Below are 27,781 nucleotides of genomic sequence, written 5' to 3' on the forward strand. Positions count from 1 at the left end.
CCAACATGACCGACTACGAAGCTGCAACAGCCTTCCTCGGGGAGTGGGGACGCTTCCAGAAAGAGGTGTTTTTCCTGCTCTGTCTGACCGTCGTCCCGAACGGCTTCAGCGGCCTCCACGTCGTCTTCATCGCCGACACGCCGCCGCACATGTGCCTCATTCCCGCGCACGTCAACCTCACCGCCGCGTGGAGGAACAGCAGCATCCCGCTGGAGGAAGAGAACCACAGCGGCGCGTCGGTGCGCAGCAAGTGCTCCAGATACAAACTGGAAGATGTGAAGCGTTTCTCGGACGGAGGCTTGCTGCCCGGCGTTGATGTTGACCTTGCCAATGTGTCGATGGAGAGCTGCTTGGATGGGTGGGAGTACGACCGGAGCGTGTATATTTCGACCATCATATCGGAGGTTTGTGCAAACTGCGCAGGCTGGAGGAGGCTGCAGCTGCATCCTATCATAAACAGTATACAAGAAAAAAAGGCTCACGATTTTCTGATATGTTGTCCACCCTCGTTAGATTAGGCTTAGGCTGTTTAAATATATTAATGAAGACATCGATCAATATCCAGTGAAACAACACAAGAAAATGATTCCATAAAGTTAACAATAAGTTGAACTTTTTCTGTAAAGGGTAGTATATTTATTTATACCTATATCATAAGTGTTCTTATAATGTTATTCTTCCATATTTATATTTTATATTTATATATGTGACAACAATATATTAAGAAACACACATATATATATATATATATATATATATACATATTTATATATACATTGTATATATATATATATATATATATATATATATATATAGAGAGAGAGAGAGAGAGAGAGAGAGAGAGATTCTTCTTCTTTTAAACCTATTTAAAATGTAACTAATACGTTTGGTGTCTGAATTATACTATTTGTATCTCTGTAAAAATAGTCAATATTGAAGGAAAGAAGAAAAACATCAATATATGGACTGATTACAGACTTTTGCACAACAGATTGGACTTAGATTTTTGTTAAGAAATTGCAATTTCAGGATTTTACATTTTCTGTGTGCTTGATGAACTCTGATCTACTGACTGTGTGTGTGTGTGTGTGTGTGTGTGTGTGTGTGTGTGTGTGTGTGTTTGCAGTGGGACCTGGTGTGTGACAACAGGTGGAAAAACCCACTGACTTCTTCCATCTTCTTCTGTGGTGTTTTCACTGGCTCCTTCATTTCAGGACAGCTCTCTGACAGGTTTTGGACAAAACATTAACTTCAGTTTGTCATTCAATGCATCACAAGTTCATGTGAATGGCTAGTGTGTATGAGTGCCCTCTGTAATGTTTAACTCCATATCCTCTTTAATACCTCAACATAGCAACAAGTCTTCCCCAAATGTGAGTCAAAAGATCTGTTACTAATTAAAATGTCAAGATTTTGTCCTACAGACATCAACCAACTCAACATATGTTTTTCCCTTTCATAGTTTTCAGTGGAAATCTGAGTAAAACCTTTAAGAATGTGCCTTAAAGGAGCAGTGTGTAGCATTTCGGGGGATCTACTTGCAGAAATGGAATATAATATTCATAACAATGTTTTCACTAGTGTATAATCACCTGAAATTAAGAATAGTTGTGTCTCTAATACCTTAGAATGAGCCCTTCATTTCTACATAAGGAGCAGATCAAACCGAACACTGGCTCCAGAGAGAGCCTTTCGGATTTTTTACGTTTCCTGAGCGCCACCGCAGTTCTCCGACACACTTGTGGAACGGCGGGCTGCAGAGTCAAAACCGTGGTACCACCGGCCGCCGTCCTAAAGTAGTGTTATTGTGGTAAGGATGGCCACTGAGTGAGTCGAACGGCATCACCGCGGTTTTGCACTCAGTGGACTCATGTTAGCGGTCCTACACACTGTGTCTTTAAATGCAGAAAGAGATGCAATATGTGACGTGTCCGTAAAAATACATGTGGCAACCTCTGGTTCTGAAAAGTGAAGCCAAAGCTGAAGTGTGTTAAAGCTGCATTCTCTCTAGTGTCCACCAGGGGGCGACTCCTCTGGTTGTATAGACGTCTAGTCTAAAATGACTCTACTTCTCTCTTGATTTATTCCCTCAGTAAACATTGTAAACATGAGTTTATGATCTCCCCCGCCCCTAAATCATCCCCTGCTTTATGGTCTGTTTGACTCTAAATGGACCATAATGTACTAAATGAACATCATAAACTCATGTTTACAATGTTTACTGAGGGAATAAATCAAGAGAGAAGTAGAGTCATTTTACTTATAGACTTCTATACAATCTGACTTCTTTTTGCAATCAGAGGAGTCGCCCCCTGCTGGTCGGTAGGGAGAATGCAAGGTTTAAGACACTTTCGCATCGGCTTCACTCTTCAGAACTGGAGGTTGCCGTCTGGATATCATGCTTACTTGGTCATTCACTCGCACACTTTGTCTTTTTTTTCAGGTACGGGAGAAAAATAGTGTTGTTCGTTACCCTGGCGGTGCAGACGTTGTTCACGTTATTTCAGGCCTTCTCTCCATCCTGGACCGTGTTCTGCGCCATGTTCTTTGTTGTCGGGGTGGGACAAATCTCCAATTATATGGCTGCGTTTGTGCTGGGTAGGCTTCACTCTCCTCGTTGATTCTCAGTCTTATTCAACTGGTTCATGGTTATGCAAAATTCATTGTTCCTTGTGTTCATTAGGGACAGAGATATTGGGCCCACGCGTTCGGACGGTTTTCTCCACAGCGGGTATGAGTGTTTTCTTTGGAGTGGGCTACATGCTGCTGCCGCTGTTTGCTTACTTCCTCAGAGACTGGAGGAAGCTTCTCCTCTGCCTCACGCTGCCCGGCTTCCTCTTTGTGCCTCTCTGGTGGTAGGTAGGTGTGTGTTTGCTTGTGTGTGTGTGTGTGTGTGTATGTGGTTGACCTTTTTTATTTTTAGTTAATGCTACTTTCTTCTGCAGTGCTGACAGGTGATTAGAGTACCTGGTAGTTTCAGTAGATACAGTAGATTCAGGCAGGTCAATCAATCAATCAATCAATCGGCATCAATCCTGCAACAACAACTATCTGGAATGATTGTTCTGCACTATTTTTGAGAGCTGAAACAATTATTTGATTGGTTAAGCAGTCGATAGACTGAATGGAAATCTGTATGATAAGCGATTGTTTAAATTAGTGATTTTCAAAGGGGGGTCCGGTAAATAATTTGCTATAGATTAGAAAATTGTGTATCATTAAAAAAGTACACATCTATAGACGGGGACCTTTTTGCACCAATAAAAACAAGAACATTGTCTCCATTAATCCCGCCCACATTGGCTTTGGGCCAATGGAAACTCTGATTTAACTGTAACACGCAACAATAACTTAATTTTTCTTAAATCAAAGCACCTACTGAAAGTCAGCTGTAGACTGGTACATTTAAATATCAGGATTCATCATGCCAGTCTTGCTACTGCGTTTGTTTTCTGAAAACTTTTTGAGGTTGATTACTTGAAAGGTATGAATGCTGTCAAGTTGTGTTCAAATGCAATTTGAATAAAATCATCCTCTGTTCTTAACAATCATTCAGATTGTAAATTTGCTTGCTGTGAGACTAATAAAGGATTATCTCATCCAATTTGAACAGGATTCAAATTTAATTGAAACGTTTTTGAATACAAATTGTTCATTTAAGAGTACAAACGGTAGTAACCTATGTTTTAAGACGGGGTCCTTAGAAAATTTTCTCCCTTGTAAGAAGTTCTCTGCCCCAAAAGGTTTTGCTGAATCTTCTTTTTTGGTCTCATCCATCATTCGTAGCTGTATCTACGAAAGGTAACCCGCCGTAATTCGTAGATATGTGTGGATGTGTCCAACAAAGATCAAGGTTAAACAACCACAGCTTCTCAAATGTGAATATCTGAAGGTCTTCTTTCAAAGTAAAGTGAATATTTTTTGGGACTTCGGTTTATCGGTCCAAAGATAGATGAAGATGGATGGACAGTTGAAAATTTGTGATGGACATTTTCCACTTTCCCATTTTATAAGCAATTTATAGACTAAACAAATAATACATGGCAGATTAATCAACAATAAAACAATTAGTTGCATTTTTTTCATATGAATGAATGAATGAATATACATACATTGATGTGGTCTAATAACCACAATAGCATCAGCTCATACCCACTTTATGAAGGCTTTACAGCTGTTGTTAGGTAGGTTTCGGTATAAGGACTCAAAATCAGGTCAAATTAAAACATCAATAGCACCTTCACTGTACGGTATGTTTTTCCTTTGTTCCATCTGTGTCTCTCTCTGTCGTGTAACGAGGCAGGTACATCCCAGAGTCTCCTCGCTGGCTGCTCTCCCAGGGACGAGTGGAGGAGGCCGAGGCCGTACTGAGAGATGCTGCTAAGAGGAACAAAATCGAGCCTCCGCCGGTCATCTTCGGTCCTTTGCAGGTGAGATCTCACTGAAAAAGTGGCTCATGTAAAATGAAGATGCATAAACACCAAGGTCATGGAATTATTCATATTTTACACAATAAAGATGACATTTTATTCTTTTTACATATATTTAGCAAGACAAATGTGCCTCTCTTTGTCAGAATTTGTTGTACATGTGACAAAATTCTGTGTTGATTCTGTTGGTCCCTGTGGACGAAAGTGTTTCCGAGCAACAGAGTCCCTTTAGAAAACCACTAGTTTTAGTGCAGCAGGGTCTGACAGTCTGCCCCTCTCAGTCCTGGTTCTGGTTCTCCCGTTGCCTCCCTTCCCTCCAGCGGGTCCAGCAATACGTCTTGGGTCTCCAGCAGCGTGGTGTCGGCATTGGCTCCCAGAGAGGAGAAGCTCTGCTCCTGGAGGAGGAGGAGGAGGAGGAGGAGGAGGAGGAGGAGGAGGAGACGCTGCTGCTGCCAGTAGCTGAGCTCTCCTCCTACCTCCGGAGCTCCAACTGCAGCTCCAAGGCTGCAGGTGATGCCGGATCTGGGTCTGTCCACGGTGGACCGGTCTCTGCTGGAGGCCCCGCTGGAGTCTGAGCAGAAGGACTTTCCGGTGAACCTGAATGATTTCATCTGATTTCACCAGAACCCGATGGCAGAGGCATACAACAGCGAGGCAGTACTTCTAGTCATTTAAGGTTGTTGCATTGCCATAATCAGCATTGCACTAACACAAGTCAGTGGGGAGCGACCATAACAATGCATTTGGCTCAGGAAAAGACTGGGTTAACCTTAAAACCCTTATATGTAAACCACAAACCAGCGGTTTCAGTAATACCCATTTTCTTTTTGTAAATCTTTTTCTCGCCTAATTTAACATCAAATCTTTGGGCAGCTTGACATTATCATGTTTATGTTCAGGAGTGAACTGGTTGGCAGCTGACAGAGACTTCCCAAGATTTAACCTCTAACTAATAATTTGCAGAAATACAAAACTTTACACCGCAAGACAGTGTTTCTGTGAATGAAAGCTCAATGCTCTTGTTTCTTTTAATGGCAGCTATAGTATAGTATATTATAGTATAGTATAGTATAGTATAGTATAGTGAAGTATAGTATTGAAAATGTAGGAACTGGACCATCCATAAAATTGCAAATGTGAAATCTTGAATGTGAAAGCAGGCACACCAGTGCATGAGTATCTTACAAATACAATATGATAACACTGCTAATAGTAGCGGCACTAATAAACAAGTGATACAAAATGTGAACGGAATGAAGAGACAACAACGATTTTTTTGAATTACAGCCTGGACGACACTGGATTTTTAAAGGCTGATACCGTAATGAACTCTTTGTACGAATCCTTTTGATTGGTTCTTTAAACAATGGTGACCAGATGCCAAGCTGGACGTTTTCCAGTGGAAACATAAACCAGTGAACATCTTTCTACATCTTTTCCTAATTACTACAAGAATTCCACCCCCCCCCAGCTTCTCATTGCACAGTGAACTTTTGCCTCCATTAAGCCTGATGTCTTGGTACTACATGTGTGAACACGTGCACACATGCATGTGATCCCTCAGCAAGTGGCCATGCATTCACAAAGTCGTCTCTCTGATGAAATTATTTCTAGGCCGATGGCTCTGCCTGCTAAGTGTTTGTTGTTGCTCGGGCTCTGCTGCCCCACAGACAGAACTTCAATGTGAGACGAGGAAGGCCCACAACATCTGTGACCTGCTTCGTTCTCGAAACATCCGCTGGATCTCTCTCATGCTGTGGCTGGTCTGGTGAGTCCCTGCTGTCCCGCCTGACCTCCACATTCAGTACAGTGACCCCCCCCGCAAGCACAAATACACACACCTAAGCACACACACACACACACACACACACACACACACACACACACACACACACACACACACACACACGTGGACATATAATGAACACACGCAGTCTCTGTTCATGCATCACCTCGACCACATGTCAGTCCATTTCACTAACAACAAATAATGACCTGTCAGGTGCTGTGAAGCCTGCGACTAAGATCAAAATCAGGTTTTATAACTGCACAGTGTGCCCTGTATTCTTCCTGTGCGAATGCAGTTTGCATTTGATTTCGAAACGTCTTGCAGAACAAAAAAGTTGTGCACTGATCATTAGCAGGTGGATAAACTCCAAGCTGCATGTAATTCTTTCCACGGTTGAAGGACTTCATACGGTCAGAAAACAAATCAAGGATGCTGGTGGAACTGGACAATCCAAGAAAATGTTGCAAAAATCAGCTTGAATGTGAAATATGGAAAATTAATGCATGCATTTCTTACAAATACAATATGTTAACACTGCTAATAGTGGCCACACTTATATACAAGTGATACAAAATGTGAACGGGATGAAGGGACTAAAATTTATAATTTGAATTACAGCCTGGACGATACTGGATTTTAGAGGCCGATACTGGTAACGATATCAGAGAGTTTTAAAAAAATCTACAAAAACTATCTTCACATGAATTGTGGTGAGATACCAAGTGGGACATTTTCCAAGGTAAAAATAAAACCGTAGAGTCCAGTAGAAGGCGGAGTCGGTCTGGCGCAGGTGTGAAAGTCCCTCTATTCCTCTCCAACTTTTGATTCACCCCAATTTTACACATACATAAGATGACAGTTTCTAGACAAGAAGCAGGATAATAAATAACTTCTATCCCCACAGGAACAGCGTGTCCATCGCTTACTTTGCTCTTTCCCTGAACACTTCGAACCTTCACGGTAACGCATACTTCAACTCTTTCCTGTCGGCGGTGGTGGAGATGCCAGCCTACACTCTGTCATGGGCTATGTTTCGCTGGTGTTCCAGACGACTGAGTCTTTTGTCAACACTCTTCATGGGAGGATTGTTTCTACTCTTCATAAAGCTCATACCAGCAAGTATGACACTTCAATTGGCAATGTTATCACACTAGATTAAAGTAGACATTCTTTTGTTTGTTTCTTTGTACACAGCCTAGTTTCATTGCAATTCATGAAATAGTCACGAAATGCACGAAATTCATGTACAGGGACACAAATTGTCTGGAGTTTTTTTGTGTTGCTCAGGACGAAAATAATACCAATTGAAAGTCATTTAGGAGCCTTATTCTTGGTGGACACACAAATTAAATGCTGTTAAAACTGTTAGTGGTTTTGTTGCCTGTACTTTTCGTGGTTTTATTGCCGAAACCTAACTGTTTGTGGTTTTGTTGCCTAGACTTAACTTTTCATGGTTTTGTTGCCGAAACCTTACTGTTCGTGGTTTTGTTGCCCAAATATAACTTTTTGTGGTTCTGTTGCCGAAACCTAACTGTTGGTTTTGATGCCTAAACCAAACTGTTCATGGTTTTGTTGCCTAAACCAAACTGTTCATGGTTTTGTTGCCTAAACCAAACTGTTCATGGTTTTGTTGCCTAAACCAAACTGTTCATGGTTTTGTTGCCTAAACTTAACATTTTGTGGTTCTGTTGCCTAAACCTAACTGTTGGTTTTGATGCCAGTTTTGTTGGTGAAACCTAACTGTTGGTTTTGTTGCCTAAACCAAACTGTTCGTAGTTATTTTAAGGCCAACCATCGTCGCCTAAACCTAAGTTTTGTTTTTAACGTAATATCGTCCTGATAAAAAAATTGTTCCGAGGGACACGAACAAAAACCTGACAATTCATGTTCCAGTACACAAAACCAATAGATAGACATTTTGTGACCATTTCACGAACTACTGTGAGACTGTTCATTATCTAGGATGTTCAGATGCTAAATTCTGGACATGCAGATGTAACTTTAACTCACATGTAACTCTAACAATGTAATGCTTTATCCCTTCTAGACCTGATTTATCTCGCCATAACGCTTGAGATGATGGGGAAGTTTGCCGTGACGACGGCGTTTGCGATAGTGTACGCATACACAGCTGAACTCTACCCAACTGTCCTGAGGACCACGGCGATGGGCGCCTGCTCCATGGCTTCCAGACTAGGCAGCATCATTGCCCCGTACTTCATTTACTTAAGTAAGGATGCTCTAATGTTCATGTCCCATTTGGTTGACGAGGGCTTTTTTTTTTTTTCTGAATTGACGGCGCTTTAATTTTCAAGTGAATGGAATTATTTGGATGAACTGTAAAAGAACAGCTGTTTCTTTCCCAACTGACAGAAACAAGAAGGCTAACAAGAAGCTGGTGCCTCTACAGAAACAAAACAACAAGAACAAAAGTCAACAGAACAAAAACATAATAGGCCGCTCTGTTTCTTTTAAGATTTAGCGCGGATCGGATTCAAACTACTGATGCAGCCACATCGAAGTGCTTTCCACCTTTTGTCTTTTTGTTCTGAACTGCTCTGGCCTCGGTTGTTTTTCACCGTCTCCGTCTTTTATGTGTTGCCACAGGAAGCTATTCCATTTCACTGCCTTACATCCTGATGGGAAGCATTACAGCTCTGTCAGGGTTGCTGAGTCTCCTGCTGCCTGAGAGCTATGGAATGCCGCTGCCCGACACCATCGCTCACATGCAACACTTCCCTGGGTGAGACAGCCATACGACTCCCTGAGACCAGACTTATTAGAGTCAGATTGGTCATTTTGTTTGTTTTCACACAGCTCTCAATTTCTATGTTGATTTAACGGTTCATTTTTATTTTCTGCTGTCATTAAGAATGATCTTATTTATTTTTATTTTTTGTTTTATTTCAGTTCTGAATAGACCGTTATATTTCTATCACTTTAGTAGTTCAATTAATAGAAAAACATAATTTGCTCATTGAAGAAAACAGCCAGTGACTCAGGACAATCTGAGCAAAACTGTGAGGTTTGTAGTGAAAGCTGAGCATTGGTTCATTAATTCAATAAATATGTACTCTGCCACTTCAATAGATTCAAATCATTACTGCAACTCAGTGGCGGGTCGTGCATTTTATACCTGGGCCTTCAGTGCTGTCCTACTACAGTTGAACTACCTCCTAATTACCTCATTATGACGCCACAGCTATGGTTATTTGTTTCTAGGGGTGTAACAACACACACATTCGTATTAAACCGTTCAGTACGAGGCTTACGAAACGAACGATACATTTGAATAACACTAGTGCATTTGGAAAATGCAGAAGCTTAAATTGTGGGAAATATAATGTTTTCGCTGGACTACGCTCAACATGGCAACATGCTGTCTGACACGCCCACCCCGGAACCACAACATTGTACTCTGGTGAGGTGCGTGGGTCCTGGGACGCACACTATGCTAAACTAGCTTAGCAGGACATCCAACAGCAGCACACACACTAGTTTAGTTTATTAACTGGATTATCAACAAAACCCCAAACAGGGAATCAAATGTCCGACCCTACTCCCGCGCATGACGGGATGCTTCGTCATTAACGGACAATGCATATAGTCAAAATCAAGGTAATTGACACAGAGGTCCTCCTGCGAACGTGTTCGCTGAGTTGTAGATCCACTCGGGTGTCAGCAAAAGTTTTCAAAGCACCGTAGCTTTGTAAGTGTCCTGCCTGGTGTCTTGTTGCTGCCTTGGTTAGCCACCTCAGGTTAGCAAATCCAGCGTAGCTCCAAACACCAAGACACTCAGTCGCAAATAAAATGCATTCTTAGATGCTTATTCTTAAATGTGCAAACGCTTCTCCGACGCTGTCAGCCAGGAATACCGTTCGTACAAATCCTTTTCCTGGCTGGGTCAGGGCTGCTAGCTGTGGGGTTGGCCGGCCCTTTCTTATGATGTCCAGTTTTTCCTGAAATGTCCTTCTCCAGAAAGGCGTTGCCAGTAACTCCGCCACCAAATCCGTTTCTCCTCCTTCAGCCGTTGAGTGTTTAAAAAAAAAAGAATCTACATCAAGCAAAACTCTAAAAATGTCATAACTTCTTACAAATCTTTCAACTTGAACTCTTACTACTACTACTAAGTTCTGCTAGCTAGCTTTCTGCTTCACAACAGCGACGCTAGCCCACTTACCAATCATGGCGCACGTTAATGCTGACGTACTTGTAGACTACCTCGGTAGCTCTGACATGTCAAAGAACACGGCCAACATATCAAACAAAAAATCTGATTGGTTGAACACTATGACAGTCAACAATATCGTCCCCATTTACTTAAACTGCAAAGTCTACCTAGAGGGCCTCGGGCCTCTCTTCCTACCTAGAGACATAGAGGTGAAATCTGATTGGATAAAAGCTCTACTTAAAACAAGCTGCACTGGAAGCAGAGCAACTGAGTAAGACAGTAGGTGTGCAATGAGAAAATACGATAATGGGAAAAATAATTAAAATACATGTAGTGTATTTATGAAAAATTATTAAATTATAAAATGGCTATAACTTTGTGATTCTGTTTAGGCCAGCAGAGAAGGCTTTGCTGGCCCTGACGGCCCACCACTGGTGTAACTGTTTTTTTTCACTCTAGATGTTGTCAGAAGACACCGTATACACTCACACACAGCGAAGAAAAGGAAAACGCTGCTGACAAGAAGTCTTCAGTTGTCCTTTGAACAAGGAGCCACACCGATATCCGGCTTGAGACGAGTAACAACCATCATGTCTCTGTCCATGTTTTTGGTTAATGGACACTCGTCAGAAATAACTGAAGAGGATAATTTCTTTCTGGATTTGTATGCGGCTGCAACAAGACCAAGGAACATGACAGTTATAGAAGCAATATGTATGTCTTAAAATATCTCTACGAAACTGGAGTAATGATTTCATCAAAATACTGTAAAATGAAAAGTACAACAATCGTCTGCACTAAATATGCTCTGCAGCAATGCAATTGTTACCATATTCACAAAAAAAAACCCAGCACATAAACAAAACACAGTTTCTTATATTCTGAAAACAATTTAATCAGAACCATGGTGTGTCTTTTACATCATATTTAACACTCGCATATTTCATATTTCAGTTCATAAGTAATATTTTATAGACATATTTGTGATCTGAGATAACATGCACAGACTGCAAGCACAATTGGATTTACTCCAAAATGTTTAAGTCAAGTTTTAAATCTTTTAATTTAATTTCTTGGTCATGCAACTTCATTAAATCTACGTGTACTGATTGTTTCTGAGAACAGTAGGAATACTAGTGCAACTAGAGGTAATAGTGCAACAGTTATGAATAACTCATTTAAGTAATATTTGAGATAATCAGTTGACTTTCGAAAAGCACCGTAGGTTGTGAATGTTCTCTTCTTGTGATGAATGGGCACTTCATGCTGTAGTGACAAAATAAACAAATAAACAAACCATCATGTTTTCAGAATACAGATTTTTTTTTTTTTTAAAGCTGCAATGTTTGAATGTCTTTTAACTTCTGTTCATTTTTGTTGCTATTGTCTTGCCTGAACAACCAGCACCTGTTGTAGCTTAAGTTTTTTTTCAGCCACGATGACTGTCTACTATATTATATTCAATGTTCATTTATTTATTTATTACCAGGACAGTGCACATTAATCAACATTTCAGTTTCCACCTCAATGTTAACTGGAGAGCTAATTTTGTCTGTAGTCTATATAAGTGTGTTGTATATGAAGACGTACTGTATGCATTCCTTAAGGAACCCACCTTTCTCTCTTATACATCTGTTGAATAGTTTGAGGTAGAGGTTGTCCAAAACTCTCTGGCAGGAGGAGAGTAGCAAATGCAGACACAACAGCCAGAGTCCCCATTACAATATATGGCAGGTACTTAAAGTATACACCTGTACAAGGAGAAGAGAACATTTGGATGAAGGAAGTCCTATTGCAGACTGTAAATATTTACAGTCAGTCACATTTATATGTGAATTAATCAGTGTGTATAGCATCCAAACTAAAAATAGGTGAAATCAGATGCTTATCTGTTTGAAGCTACAACAAGGAACTTTCATTTTGTGTTGATTTTGGCGGTCTCTGTGGAGTAAAGTGGTAGTGTTTCAGAGCACCAGAGTCCCTTTAGAAAACCTCTTATTTTACTGCAGCAGGGTCTGACAGTCTGCTCCGCTTAGTCCTGGTTCTCTAGTGACTCCCTTCTCTCCAGCGGTCCCAACAATACAGCCTGGGTCTTCAGCAGCGTAGTGTCTATGTTGGCTACCAGAGGGGACCGGAGCAGAGCTTCACCTCTCTGCTCCTGGCCAGTGGAGGAGACGCTGCTGATGCTGTCGAAGGCTGCAGTGAAGCTGAATTTGGTCGCTGCCGGAGCCCCAACTGGAGTCTGAACTGATGATTTTCTGGTGAACCTGTATGGTTTCATCTTTGCATTTTGCACAGAAACCAACCCGGCGGCACCGACGACAAGCATTAAGAATAACTATAGAGAAATATCCAATCTATGAAGGTCATGGAGAGGATTCAGTATTAATTTGAGACAGTTTCAAAACCGGTTAAAAGTTCCTCACAGTAACTTCAAATGATAATTCAGGTTAAACTTAAATTATTACTGAGTAATACATGATAAGAGACCAGTTTACTCACTTAGCTGTAACAAAAAAGGTGCAATGGAAGTGCCCACTCTGGAAACAGCACTGCACGTCCCTGTCGCTGTGTTCCTGAGCACTGTTGGGTAAAGCTCTGCTGTCTAGGCAAACATCAGGGATGTACCTGTGGTCATGCCAAATTTACCCAGCATCTCCAGAGCAACAGACAGTTCTAATAAACCTGAAAGGAAAGAAGAGTTTGTCTAAGAAAGTCCCTGAATGATCCACTCTGCAGCAGATTAAAGGCATTTTTGTTAAAGACACTTTTTACCCATCTGCCTTCACTTCATTCAACCATTTTCTCCGCTGCTTAGAAAACTCCAAAGCTTTCTTAAACATTCTTCAACCTCAGAAACAAGAGGAACTCCTTCATTTTTTACATATTAAAGTCAGTTCACAGGTCTTACGGAAAAACTACTGCCTAGTAGCTCAAGACTACATTATTAGCTTCTAGTAGCATAGCACAGCCGAGTGAACTGTTGGCACTGGAGTTGTGTTATGTGTAATGTGGGCACCAGATTTTGAGAAGGAAGATGAATGCATTGAACAAAAAATAAAGAAATCTCTGGTTCTAATGCATTTTTATCTTCATTCTTATTGTTATAGGAGTGCAACGCTGAATCTGTTGAATACTAGTTTAAGGGCTAAAAATATTTGCTTGGAAATATAATAATACCGTGATGCACCACGTCATATCACTGCTTACTTTCAGGCACCAGTTGAAGGAAGTACAGGGACACTCCTCCAATGAGCAAAATACAAAAGACAGACAACCGTCGTGGAACGTATTGCAGCACCAGCCAGCTGGAGGTGTATGCTGGTACCTCTACAGCTGCTGAGAGGAAGCAGCTGATGTAGGGGTTAGCATGAAGTTGGGATGTGTTCAGGGACAGGCCAATGTATCCAGTACTTATAGTAAACCTGGGAAGACAGAGATACAGACAACAGAAAGCTTTCAATGGAAATCTGCACAGAAACAGCATTTGACACATACCATACAGTAGCTCCAGTAGCAGACCAAGACCATTAGACTTAAAATTAACAAACAAAACAGAGAAAAAGAAAACTAAAGCAGTACAAAACCAAGTAATATCAGTGCTTTAATTGAGCAAACGTTAAAAAATACACTCACCACACCAGGCACAGAATGATTGTCATGTTTCTGATGTTTTTTGTCCTCAGTAGGCTGAAGACATTGTGCTGTTCCTCAGGGTGTGTCTTTGTCTTATCAGCCTGCAAGATACAAAACCTCTCACCAGCAGTTTGGCATATCATTCCACCACTTTGGTCAAGGATTAAATATATCAACAACTGCTGGAAAATGTTTCATGAAATTTGATACGTACATTGCTTCCTATGGGAGGAATTTGACTAACAATGTGTCTCCTCAAGCACACACATTGTCTCCTGGTTCTGGTCCTGCACAATTTAATTCAGGGCAGACTTACATGTACGCTGTAATCTCCAAAGATGACCTGTGGAGCCTCGACTTTGTTCATTTTAGCAGCCTTTCTCACTATGGTCTCAGCGTCCTCCTCTCTTCCCTGAGAGAGCAACCAACAAGGAGACTCTGGGATGAACCTGCCTCAGTATTCAACAGAGAAACAAAAAGGTTCAGGCTGGATCAGAGGGGCTTAAAAATACGGGTGAACACAATTTAGGATATTTCTCTTGTCTGACTGAGGGCCCTGTCCGCGAGGTCTTCAACTCCCACCTCCAGAAGAGTTTCTTGAGCATCCCAGGGGAGGTAAGGGACACAGAAGGCTTTTGCTAGGAATTGTGGTCAGAAGGTCTTTGGTACCTGTTGTGGTGCCAACCTAAGAAACTGCTGTTGGACACCAATGGAGAAGAAGGATGTAAAGCTGAAGGACGCCTTTCAGGCTAGATTGTCCCAGGGTCTCTTGAAGCATAAGACAAGTACCCCAGGTCCAGAAAGGCTGCGGCCACAGTGGTTGCCAAAGCAACCAAATGGTGGGTGAGGTGTTGTTGATGGGGGGTATCATGGGAGTTTGCCCAGGTCGACATGTGTTTTATGGACTTGGTGAGGGCGTACAACAGGTTCCCCTACGGAATCCTATGGGGAGTACTGCGGTATAATGGGCTACTGTGCCGTTGGTGTAAGTCCTCTGGTCCTTGACTGAGAGCTGTATTTGTGTTTTCAGCACAATGTCAAACATGTTTATGGTGGTTGTTGGCCTCTGCCAGGGTTGTGCCATGTCAACAATTCTGTATGTGATTTTCATGGACAAGAACTCAAGGGGCAAACGGCGGGAAGAAAGTGTCCAGTTTTGTTACCTCAGAATTGTGTCTCTGCTCTTTGAAGAAGATGTGATTCTGTTGGCTTCATCAGACCACGACCTTCAGCACACACTGGAATGGTTTGTAGCAGCAATTGATGTGGTCGGGATGAGAGTCAGCATCACCAAGTCTGAGGTCATGGTTCTCTGCTGGAAAATGTTGGATTGCTCCCTCCGTGTTGGTAGTGAGTCGCTGCCCCAAGTAATGGAATTCAAGTATCTTAGGGTCTTGTGAGGGTAAAATGGAGAGTGAAATTTAACGGTGGTTTGGTTCGGCGTCAGCAGTGATGCAGGTGTTATACTGGCCGGTTGAGCCAGAAAGCAAAGCTTTGAATTTACGAATTGATCTATGTTACATGTCAAGTAAACGAAAGACTAAAATTGGAGCTGAAATTAGTTTACTCCATAGGGTGGTTGGGCTCATCTTTAGAGATAGCAAGAGGGGATCAAACATTCGGTAGGATCTCAAAGAGCAGTTTCACCCAACGTATCAATAAGAGCCAGTTGAGGTGGATCGGGAATCTGATCAGTATCCCTTCAGGGCACTTCCCTTTGGAGGTTTTCTGGGAATGTCCAACTAGTAGAAGACCATAAACATGCTGGAGGGATTATATATCTCATCTGGCTTGGGAACCCCTAAAGATCCACAGGAAGAGTTGGAAAATGTTACTGAGGTGAGGGGTGTCTGGACAATCTTGCTTAGCCATCTGCCAATGCTAACCAGCAGTAAATAGATGGATGGATAGACATGAACACATTTTCTAGTCATGAGTACAACCTACCACCAGAGCGGGATGTAGAGCAGGCGAGGCAGTGAGATAGCCAACAGGAGAGATTTCCAGTCCCTTAAAAAGTATGCAAAAAGAGGCAGCATCATGTAGCCAATGGCATAACCCAGACACACACCCAATGAGGAGAACAGGACCCGTACATTTCCAGTCAAGATCTCATTGCCTGAAAGAAAGAGAAATGCATGACAAAAGGATGGGTAAATAAGTTAAGTTATTAGTAACAAGTGATACAAGACTTGCAGATTACACACAATATATGTATCAACATCACTGACTATAGAAGAGTATTATTTGTTGCTGTAAAGCATGAAATGTTCACATTTACCCAACACAAAAGCGGATGCATAGTTGGAGATCTGTCCCAAACCACTGATAAAGAAGAGGATGACGAACACCATCCATGAAGGTGAAAAGATTTGAACAAAAATAAAAATTGTCTGAACTGCCATGGTGGCAAAGAAAACCGGCTTTCTTCCAAACCTAGAATGAGAAATTAAACAACGAAATATGATTTTTTTTGTATTTTTGTTTACAGTACAGGCTGCTAAAGATTCAATGTTTTTGTGTTTTTCATATGGAAAAAGTCAAGCAAGTACCTGTCTGAGAGCTGTCCTGAGAAGAAGGCTCCAACAAGAATTCCCAGGAAGTAAATTGTTGAGGTGAACGGCTGCTTCCACTGGTCTCGGCACACAAGGTCAAACTGGAGTATCCATGCATGAACAAAGAAAAATACCAAAATCCATTTGTAAATATAAAAATCAATCAAACATTTCCTTCTTAAAACCCCTTGAATCCTAGCCCTATTTTCAGGTTCCTCTGCTCGAACATTGCATACCCAGACTAAAAAGAGTATATTTCTGCAACTACAAGGTTTATTTTAACCCTTTGGTGTTATAATAAAGGGAACACTTGTGAGATTTGTTCAGATGTGTAAATATCAGTATATATTTTACTGATTAAGAGTAAATGAAGATGGCACACAGCACAAATTGAACATTTTGAGATTTGCTTTAAAAAAAAGCACTTTCAGGATGATTATTTCTTAGGAATGATGAAGTTTGAATATTTAAACCTCTTCCAGATCATAGCACAATATGTGAACAGTCTCTCCGCAAATTTTGACTTTGATAACATTAAGCACAACAAAATTAGAGAGGTTTTAGTACAGATATTTCAGACGAGGTCTCCAAAATTTGCACATTTACACATTTTGTAATGTGTGCCATATTAATTTTCTCATGTACCAAACTATATATTTCAGTTGTATATATCAATACTGGTGTTCAATACATTCAAACACAGCAGTTTTGGCTTTATTTGAAGGCCAGAAACCACTCTGAGCCCTCTCTCTATCTCTCTGCCTAGTCAGCCCTGTCTGAGTCTCTGGGTTCATTTGAATTTTTTTCAGATTCCAGCCCTCCCTCTCTGCTTAGAGCTGTTGCTCAGCCACCCATTGGACGATTTTAGACATTGACACCTCTTTCGACGCGTTGGAGCCAATAGAATTGACTTAGCCCACGAGGGGAAAGATTGACAGCACTGTTAGCCAATCAGAATCAAAAAAGTGCCGTCCATCGTGAAGCGTAAAATCCGATTGGCTGAAAGTTAAAACCCTCTCCACGTTTCGTAAAGTAACGTAGTTCGCCGAGATTTCTCAAGTGAGACACAAGTTATCTGGTGAACACATAGCATGGCGAAAATGAACGGAAATAATAATCTTTTCACTGCAAAACGACAAAAGTAAGGTGCATTTTTTGATCATAATCAATATTGCGGTTTGTGTTGCTGGTGTTGTTTTCATAACTAGGTGATGGATTGTTGTAGCAGAATATGACTCATATGTCTTTAATCCTCAGGTTGCTGCCGTTATTGCGAGCTATAGTCTGTTAGTTATGGTGTGTTGATTGAATTAGCACAGAGCTAGAGCCATAAATGTGGCGAGTGGGTTGCCTAGGTGGCGCTATATGGATTATGATATTTGGTGATAACTTTAGTTAGTTATTGAGTTGTGTTTGGAGTGTGTTCAAACGGCTTACATGACTTTGTAGCCCAGGCTCTGCAGTTTAACCAGGTATGCGACATCATTATATTCGTTACTGATGAGTGCACTGTACGCTAAACTTTCTCTGCACCACCCCCCACAGGACCCTAAAAAGGGTCCGCTCAGGTTAAAGAGGATATTATATAGTGTATGTGTTCCATTCAATTTAATGATTTATTGAAGTTCAGTTCCTGAACTGTAGTGTAATATTCAGTATGACTCACCTCAGAGACGATGGTGGACTGGTAGATGTCTCTGCTGTAGCTCCACCCGTCCACACATCCCTCCTGCTCCAGGTCTGTGATGTTGACGTCCCTCCCGGGAATGAATCCCTGAGCAGAGAGATTTCTGACCACATCCAGCCTGAACCTGCTGCATCTGCTCAGCTGCTGTTTCCCATTCACCACCTCACAGTCACAATGACACAAACCTTGTTAGTGTCATTAGTAACATTTCACATAAAACCCTGAACTGTAGTCGGACCACTTTATAAGACTTACTAAACTTTATACAGCAGCTACAGAAAAATACATCAACTTCAAAGCTACACATTTGATCATGAAAGTACTGTAATGTAATGACAATGCTGTCAAAACAACAGTAATATCACTAAAACTGCCTACTTCCTGCTTCCTTACAGTGCAGTTGCTTTGCTGCTTGCTCTTGCCTCTGCTTACATTTTCTTGCTTTTCTTCTTGTTTTTTCTTCTTGTTTTTCTTCAAAACATTTTTCAAATTGCCAGATATATCACATATATCACTCTTCAACGTTTGAGTGGAGACAAATCCAGAAAGTCGTTGAGTTATATGGGTTGTTAGCTAATGCTAACTAGCAGCTAAGCTAAAGCTAAGTAGCGGCAAGATGCCTCCCTTCTCCACGAACGACTACCACAAACTCCTGCAGGAGATTGCAGTCTTGGAAATAAAAATCCACCGACTAGAAGTAAACGTGGAGGTAAATGGACTGTGTGGGAATGATACCACTTTACCATGGACTCAAAACATTGGACAAACGCAAGCGAAGACACAGCTACCTAGCACCATCAGGTCTACCAAGAAACAGGAGGAGAGAGCAGATAATGTATCTTCAAATGGTAGTCCTCCCTGGAACTCTCTCGGTGCAAAGCCGAAGAGAAAATCATACCCTCAGGATGTGGGAGGACGACTAACAGGCAGAGCCCAGCGCCCTGAGATTTGTGATGCGACTGGCTGGCCTGCACTAACACACAGGCAGAACTCCTCCTCAACCCCTGCACTCAGATGGACAAAGCCCAGGACAGCTGAGAAAAGTAAAACCAGCAAAAAACCACCACAACAACCAAGCCTACAACTTCAAAACAGATTTGCTCCATTGTTGCAGAATCCTAAATCTCCATCTGATGACCTGGATAAGCAGCTATCTTCTCATAGCAGGGTAAGAACTGAGAGTAAATGTGAGAGTAAAAGGCCACAGGGAAAGCTAATGACTGGGCCGGAGACTCTAATTGTTGGTGACTATGCTGTAAAAGATGTCAGAACGATGTGCAGCAAGAATACCAAAATACTCTGCTTTCCGAAAGATACAGTCTCTAACATGAGAGACAAAATCCTGGACATTGTGGCTGACCATCCCACGGTGAAAAACATCATTGTGCATACAGGAAGCTGTGATATTGTGAAACAACAGTCTGAAGTTCTGAAGCGAGACTTCATTGATCTGTTAAACACAGTCAGCTCTGTCAAGGCTGAGGTGTTTATCAGTGGCCCTCTTCCACCAGTCAGAGGAGGAGATGAAGGATTCAGCAGGCTGTTTGCACTTAACAAATGGCTTTCAACTGCATGTACTGACCATTCAGTACATTTTATCAACAATTTCTACCTCTTTTGGGAGCGCAGACATCTTTTTAAGGCACATGGAGTTTGCCTGAACAAGTCAGGGGTAAAACTGTTTACCTCTAACCTATTTTTCTTCCTGCGTCACCCGTCTGTTCCCACTGCCAAGGACAAGAGACAAGAGGAATCTAAACAAGAGATAACCACACAGCATCGCCGTAGAGACCTTACGGGAAGGATGCCCCCGCCTAACGAGAGCCAAGAGGAGGAGTCTCTAACCTCATCATCAGGGACCGCCTCTGATCTCCCACTTTCCCCACCCTTCCAAGAGGAGGAGTCTTTACCTCTCTTCCCAGCACCTACTTCCACCCCCCAGACTCCATCCAGGTCCCTTTCCTCTCTCACACTCTCCCCATCCTCCCCCCACCTGAAGTTCACTGACCACATGAAAGAGCTGGTCATTGCTAGAACCAAACACACTCCTCGCCCCACTCCTCGACGTACAGTTCAAGCCCCACCCCCGCAACTGACTCTAAGTCCAGTTTTTACACAATTGGCGAAGGTAAAGCGCCGCGCCCCTGTCCCACCTCCACTACTGTCTCCCCTACATGATAAAGGCAATAATTGATATCTTCTGGGTCCAGGCTACAAGGCTAATGACACCAATGATTCTCTCCAGGAAAAGTCGGGGTCCTGTATGCAGCTAGCCTTCTCAATTCCTGTCATGATAGTTTATAGAAAAAGAAAGGTGAGGCTGCAAGGAAACAATAGTAAACTTGCAAACTTATCAAACTTAACATTCATTCCTCGTCAGCCTGTCCAAATAAATTGGGCAAATAAAGCTTTAACCACATTAAACTTAGCTTTATTAAATGTCAGGTCTCTGTCAGGAAAAAAAAATGTAATCAATGATTTTATTGTTAGGCACAAACTGGACATTTTGTTTTCAACTGAAACATGGTTAAACCAAGATAACAGTGCAGCTGTTCTTATTGAATCAACACCTCACAACTTCAGTTTCATGAGTGAAACAAGAGCACTTAAGAAAGGAGGTGGAGTTGCTATTTTATTTAATGATTCTCTTCAATGCAAGCAGATGTCCTTTGGTCACTTTATCTCTTTTGAATATGTGGCTCTGAATTCCACTCGAGCTTTATTCCTAAACATTTACAGACCACCTAAATACTGTGCAACCTTCTTTGATGAGTTTACTGAACTGCTGTCTATAATCTGTATTGATTTTGACTGTGTTGTTATTGTTGGCGATTTTAATATCCATGTTGATAATTCCCAGGACAGAGGGTCTATAGAATTACGTGGTGTCCTTGAAAACTATAATCTGACTCAGCATGTGACAGGACCCATCCACAACAGGGGGCACACTCTGGATCTAATCATCACCAAAGGTGTAAACATTTCCAAGGTTGCTGTGACTGATGTGGCACTCTCTGATCATTTCTGTGTTTTCTTTGAGAGTGCAATCTCCTTGCACACAAATGTCCCAACCGAGGTTGTGACAAAGCGTTACATCTCCGAAAACACTAGTGAACTATTTATTCAGAAGTTCTCCTCCAAAACAGCCCTCTCTTGCATCTCAGTCAATGAGCTTGTAGATACCTTCAATTCTAAAGTTAAACATGTTATTGATGCCATTGCACCCACTAAAGTGAAGGTTGTCTCGGGTAAGCAAAGATCTCCTTGGAGAAATGCTACGCTGGTCAGAATAGAGAAAAGAGAGTGTCGGAAAGCTGAACGCAGGTGGCAAAAAACAAATCTCCAGGTTCACTGTGACATCTATAAAGAGAGACTTCGCAATTATAATTTGGAACTTAGAAATGCAAGGCAGTCCTTCTTCTCTGACATCATAATTAAAAACAATAACAATACACGTGCCTTATTTGCTACCGTCGACAGGTTAACAAACCCTCCAGTGTCAGTAGCTGCTGAGCTCCAATCCACCTGGGCATGCAATCAATTTGCCTCATTTTTTACTGACAAAATTCAGAAAATTAGACAAGCAGTCAGTGCCTCCACACCAACCACAAAGATATGTGTTGTCCCCATCTCTGAATAACATCCATTCAAATATCATGACACAATTTCATTCAATCGACCCCAGAAGCCTAGAAGACATTATTCAACATCTGAAGTCATCCTCCTGCTGCTTGGATATTCTACCAACACACTTTTTCAAAAATATTTCGAGCTGCTTGACCACTGATCTTTTACAGATTGTAAACACATCCCTTCTCTCAGGTGTCTTCCCACAAGCCCTAAAAACTGCAGTTATTAAACCACTCCTAAAGAAGGCTAATTTAGACTCCGCAACAACGAAAAATTATAGGCCAATATCAAACCTCCCATTTTTAAGTAAAATAATTGAAAAAGCGTTTTTTCAACAACTGGACAACTTCTTGGCTGTAAATCACAGTTTTGATGTCTTCCAGTCAGGCTTTCGACAGCATCACAGTACTGAGACTGCTCTTGTTAAGGTTTTCAACGACATCCACTTAAACACAGACAATGGCAGAATTTCAGTCTTAGTATTACTAGATCTCAGTGCTGCATTCGACACGGTCGACCATGACATACTACTAGAAAGACAAAAAATCTGGGTGGGACTCTCTGGCACAGCACTTAACTGGTTTGAATCCTACTTGAAGGACAGAGGATACTTTGTGTCTGTAGCTAATTACACATCAGAGTTGACGAAAATGACATGCGATGTTCCCCAAGGTTCAATACTGGGGCCTCTTCTGTTTAATAACCTCTTATAAACGAGGCCTATTTGCAGGCCTCAGCTAGAATAAAGATAAGAAATACCTAATTAAGTGTATAATTAAATAAAAAAATAAAAAAATATTTTTTTTATATATTTTTGAGATGAGAAAAATCATGGAACTATCAGAATACATGTTACAGGTTAACATAAGATAAGGATGGAACACAGCACAACTTGGAAAATTCAAAAGCTTGCTCTGGAAAAACAGCAATTTCAGGATATTGTTTTTTGGAAAGTATGGAAATCCAAGATTTTAAATATGCTCAGCTCTTATAACAACTGATATAGGCTCTATATACACAGTTATACATAGATACAGTGAAACATTTATAAAATATAGAGCATATAAAATTAAAAAACTGATTAAATATTCCAATATTTGAATAAAAAAATATTTTTTAAATTCAAAAACACTCTATATCACTTCTATGTATCACTCCTGATGTTCAATGAATCAAAAGACAGAAGATTGGACCTTTTTTGAGTGTTTTAAGCTCTTTCTAAGCCCTTTTTAGTTGTTTAGTTTAAGGTCAAATACTGCTTCAGATTCAGCCCACTCTCTCTGTTCAGGGCTGTATCTCAGCCCCCCTTTCTCAGATTTTCACCATTGAGACATCCTTCGAACCGTAGGAGCCAATAGAATTGCCTGGAATTGAAAGCTAGATGATTGAGCACTATTAGCCAATAAAGCTCAAAAACGTCCCATCTGATGGCAGATCTGAAATCTAATTTGCTGAGCTTCCAACCCTCCCCAAGAAGCCGAGGAGTGTCGGAGAGACACGAATCGAACGGATTCACACGGAGCACATGCAGCTGGACATACATGCAGTGGAAGTACAGAGATATTTAAATAGATAGATAGATAGATAGATAGATAGATAGATAGATAGATAGATAGATAGATAGATAGATAGATACTAACTTTATTGATCCCGCGAGGGGAAATTATTTTGTTACAAGCAGCAATAGGTTACAGAGCAGCAATAGGTCACAGTGTAAAAAATCTTAATATTATATAAAAAGAAAAAGAAAAATACAAGAAAAATACACATGTCACAATATATACAGTTATAATATAATAAAGATGTTATATAAAAAATGCACACTATATACACAGTGAATAGAACAGAATAATATTAAATCAACTAAATAAACAGTAGTGCAGAGGTTTAACGATTTGATTTGGCCTGAGGTGATTTATTGTACAGTCTTATAGCAGTAGGCAGGAATGTTCTCCTGTACCTGTCCTTATGACAGCGGAGCTGGATCATTCTGTTGGAGAAAGTGCTCCGCTGTCCCTGCAGTAGGTGGTGGAGAGGGTGGTCCTGGTTATCCAATATGGATGACAGTTTCTTCAGTGTCCTCCTCTCCACCACCTGTTCCAGATAGTCTTGTTTACAGCCGATGATGGAGCCGGCCTTCTTAACCAGTTTGTTAAGTCTGTTGGTGTCTCCGGCTCCAATGCTGCTCCCCCAGCAGACTACGGCGAAGTACAGTGCACTGGCCACAACAGACTGGTAGAACATCTCCAACATCTTGCTGCACACGTTGAAGGATCGAAGTTTCCTCAAGAAAAAGAGTCGACTCATCCCCTTCTTGTACACAGCGTTGATGTTGGCCTTCCAGCTCAGTCTGCTGTCGATGGAGACACCCAGGTACTTGTACTCCTTCACCATGTCCACGTCCTCTCCCAGAACTCTCAGTGGCTGTGGAGCCGTCGTCCTCCTCCTGAAGTCGACCACCATCTCTCTGGTCTTGGCCACGTTCAGAAGCAGGTGATTTCTACCGGCCCACTCCACAAAGTCATCCACTACTGCCCTGTACTCCTCCTCCCGTCCGTCCCTTATACACCCGACCACTGCAGAGTCATCAGAGAACTTCTGCAGATGGCATGACCCTGAGTTGTACTGGAAGTCAGTGGTGTATAAGGTGAACAGGAAGGGAGACAGAACAGTTCCCTGTGGGGCTCCAGTATCACTGACCACCGTATCAGACAGCACACGGCCCAGTCGGACAAACTGTGGTCTGCCTGTGAGGTAGTCAGTGATCCAGGAGACAGTGGACGCGTTAACCCCCACCTCCCGCAGCTTCTCACTCAGTAGCACTGGTTGGATGGTGTTAAATGCACTGGAGAAGTCAAAGAAAGTGATTCTCACAGAGCCACCGGTTCCATCCAGGTGCGACTGAGCTCGTTGCAGCTGGTAGATGATGGCGTCGTCCACTCCCACATGAGGCTGGTATGCAAATTGCAGAGGGTCCAGTGATGATTTCACCTGCGGTCGGAGGTGGGCCAAGACCAGCCTCTCCAGCACCTTCATCACATGGGATGTGAGGGCAACTGGTCGGTAGTCATTGAGGCCAGATGGTGTCGTCTTCTTAGGAACAGGAACCAGCACTCCCTGATCTTCACCTTCAGGTCACGCTGGACTCTCCTGAGCTCGTCCCTGTCCCCAGACCTGAAAGCAGCTTTCTTCTTATTAAGAAGTGCTTTCAGGTCGCTGGTGATCCATGGCTTGTTGTTAGGGAAGCAGTGTACAGTCCGGGATGGAATGGTAGTGTGTTCACAGAATTTTATGTATTCTGTGATACAGTCCGTCATGCTGTTGATGTCCTCCCCATGTGGTCCACACAGCACATCCCAATCCGTTGACTCAAAGCAGTCCTGCAGGGCGTCCTTAGCCTCCTGAGACCACCTCCTCACAGTCCTAGTGGTCACAGGCTGTCTCTGTACCAGAGGAACATACCTGGGTGTCAACAGGATCAGGTTGTGATCGGACCTGCCAAGCGGGGGGAGGGCAGTGGTACTGTATGCATCAATGGCATTTGCATACAGTAGGTCCAGAGTTTTATTGTTCCGTGTGGGGCAGTCAACATATTGGTGAAAAGTTGTCAGTACTTTATCCAGGGTGGTGTGATTAAAGTCTCCAGTAATTGCCAAAAATGCACCAGGATGTTGACTCATCAGTCCAGATATAGTGGAGTGGATGGTGTCCACTGCTCTCTCAGCGTCAGCTGATGGAGGTATGTTCATTTTTTCGCTGAGATTTGACCAAAAGTGAGTACAATATTCGATGAAAGCTGTGTGACTTTTTGTGTTCGAAGCTGAATATCTCTGCGATGGTTTACCGGAGAGAGAAATGGAAAATATGTCCGTAATCTCCGTCAGGCGGACATGCTTTTTCATGCTGCATGTTCGTAGGTAGCACGTTGCTAAGGGAGTGTAGCAGCTGTTTTCTCCGGCCTGTCCCAGTCATATCGAGTATGATTTATGATATTTTGTTATTTGTTTGCTTGGCTGATGGGAGATGTGTTTGTCTCATGTAGAAGTGACCGAGTTCATGTTGTTCCCAGGACGCTGAGGTTTCTGCAGAACTATAACATCATTATATTCGTTCTTCGTGGGTTCTCTGCCAGTTACTTTTAACACAAAACTCTCTAAGTTTTTATGTACTCTGCCTCCAAATGGGGGACCCTCGGGTGTATACGGTTCTACATGCTTCCACTAGCTCAGATTATGGAAAACAACAAAGTGTGTTATCATAATTATGCAGACGACACACAAATCTACATAACTATATCACCAGGGGACTAAATCCCATACAGGGACTGGCTAAATGCATTGAACAAATCAACAACTGGATGTGCCAGAATTTAAATAAATTAAACAAAGATAAAACGGAAGTAATTGTTTTTGGTACCAAGGATGAACGATTGAAAGTCAGCGCTCAGCTTCAATCACTGATGTTAAAAACCACAAACAAAGCCAGAAACCTAGGTGTAGTTATGGATTCAGACCTCAACCTGAACAGCCATATCAAGACAATCACAAAATCAGCCTACTATCACCTGAAGAACATATCAAGGATTAGAGGACTTATGTCTCAACAGGATTTGGAAAAACTTGTCCATGCATTTATCTTCAGTAGACTGGACTACTGCAACGGTGTGTTTACAGGTCTCTGTAAAAAGCCAACCAGAAAGCTGCAGCTGATTCAAAACGCTGCAGCTCGAATCCTCACTAAGACCATGAAAGTGGATCACATCACTCCAGTTCTGAGGTCTTTGCACTGGCTTCCTGTCCAACATAGAATTGACTTTAAAATCCTGCTGTTGGTTTATAAAGCACTGAATGGTTTAGGGCCAAAATACATCTCTGATCTGCTGCTACCCTATGAACCATCCCAACCCCTTAGGTCGTCTGGGACCGGTCTACTTTCTGTTCCCAGAGTCAGAACTAAACATGGAGAAGCAGCGTTCAGTTCTTCTGCTCCACATATCTGGAACAAAGTCCCAGAAAGCTGCAGGCCTGCAGAGACCCTCAGCTCCTTTAAATCCAGACTGAAGACTTTTCTGTTTGCTGCTGCCTTTGATTGAACCACATTAAAGGATATTAATCAATTTCTGCATTTTACTACTACTGTATTTTATTTCTTAAACTGCACTGCAACTATTATTCTGTTTTTAGCTTTTTAGTTTCAATGAATGTTCTTAATTGTTTTTAAATCTCCTTTTCTTTTGCATTATGTTTTGATGCTTTTAAGGTTTTATGTGAAGCACTTTGAATTGCCTTGTTGTTGAAATGTGCTATACAAATAAACTTGCCTTGCCTTGCCTAAAAGCCTGAACTCACAAATATCTAAAGTTCTCACGCTGGTGAGCCCAAATCAGTGAAGAATGTTTGGCGCTGAAAATCTATATACATAAAAAAGAAAGATATAATTTACTTTTTGTGCAGGTATGATTGTTTCATGAAAAGGTTCATCATTAACTATTGATCTATTAGATAATTAACCAAAAAATACAAAATAAGTGTTTTTAGCAATATTGTATAAAATACTTTGCAGTAATTCTTTTCTTTTTTGGCCTTTCTCGCTTTTGGAATTGTTGAATCTATGTAACTAAACTGCTATACTCTACCTTTTTTTTCCAAGGAGCTTGAAAGAATTACATCCGTTGGGATGATTGCATTAAGCCAATCTTGGGTCAGGTTGACGTCAGGAACCAGGCAGTGGTGGCTGGGAGTGTCAGCAAAGAAGACAACAGATAAAGCACCGAATCCATTGGGCAAGATGCTGGCAGAGAGCAGGAAGAAGACAACCTGCTGGAAACGTCCCCACTGACCCAGAAAAGCTACGGAGTCATCATAATCCTTCATGGTCTCAGAA

General features: G+C 41.8%; 1 protein-coding gene and 1 pseudogene across 1 annotated transcript; one reads left to right on the forward strand and one right to left on the reverse strand.

Annotated features, from left to right (window-relative positions):
- On the forward strand, positions 1-11,669 carry LOC137890785 (organic cation/carnitine transporter 2-like). The gene is made up of 10 exons (XM_068734998.1): positions 1-404; positions 1,127-1,230; positions 2,444-2,598; positions 2,684-2,855; positions 4,304-4,430; positions 6,101-6,198; positions 7,124-7,338; positions 8,267-8,449; positions 8,827-8,962; positions 10,850-11,669. Exons 1-10 carry the CDS (start codon positions 6-8, stop codon positions 10,932-10,934), a joined length of 1,674 nt encoding a protein of 557 aa, XP_068591099.1. The 5' UTR covers positions 1-5; the 3' UTR covers positions 10,935-11,669.
- Positions 11,569-27,781, reverse strand: LOC137890786 (organic cation/carnitine transporter 2-like; annotated as a pseudogene).

This window comes from Cebidichthys violaceus, unplaced genomic scaffold (assembly GCF_023349555.1).
Source record: "Cebidichthys violaceus isolate CVI_PGR_0920_01 unplaced genomic scaffold, fCebVio1.0.p SCAF_69, whole genome shotgun sequence".
Taxonomy (NCBI): domain Eukaryota; kingdom Metazoa; phylum Chordata; class Actinopteri; order Perciformes; family Stichaeidae; genus Cebidichthys; species Cebidichthys violaceus.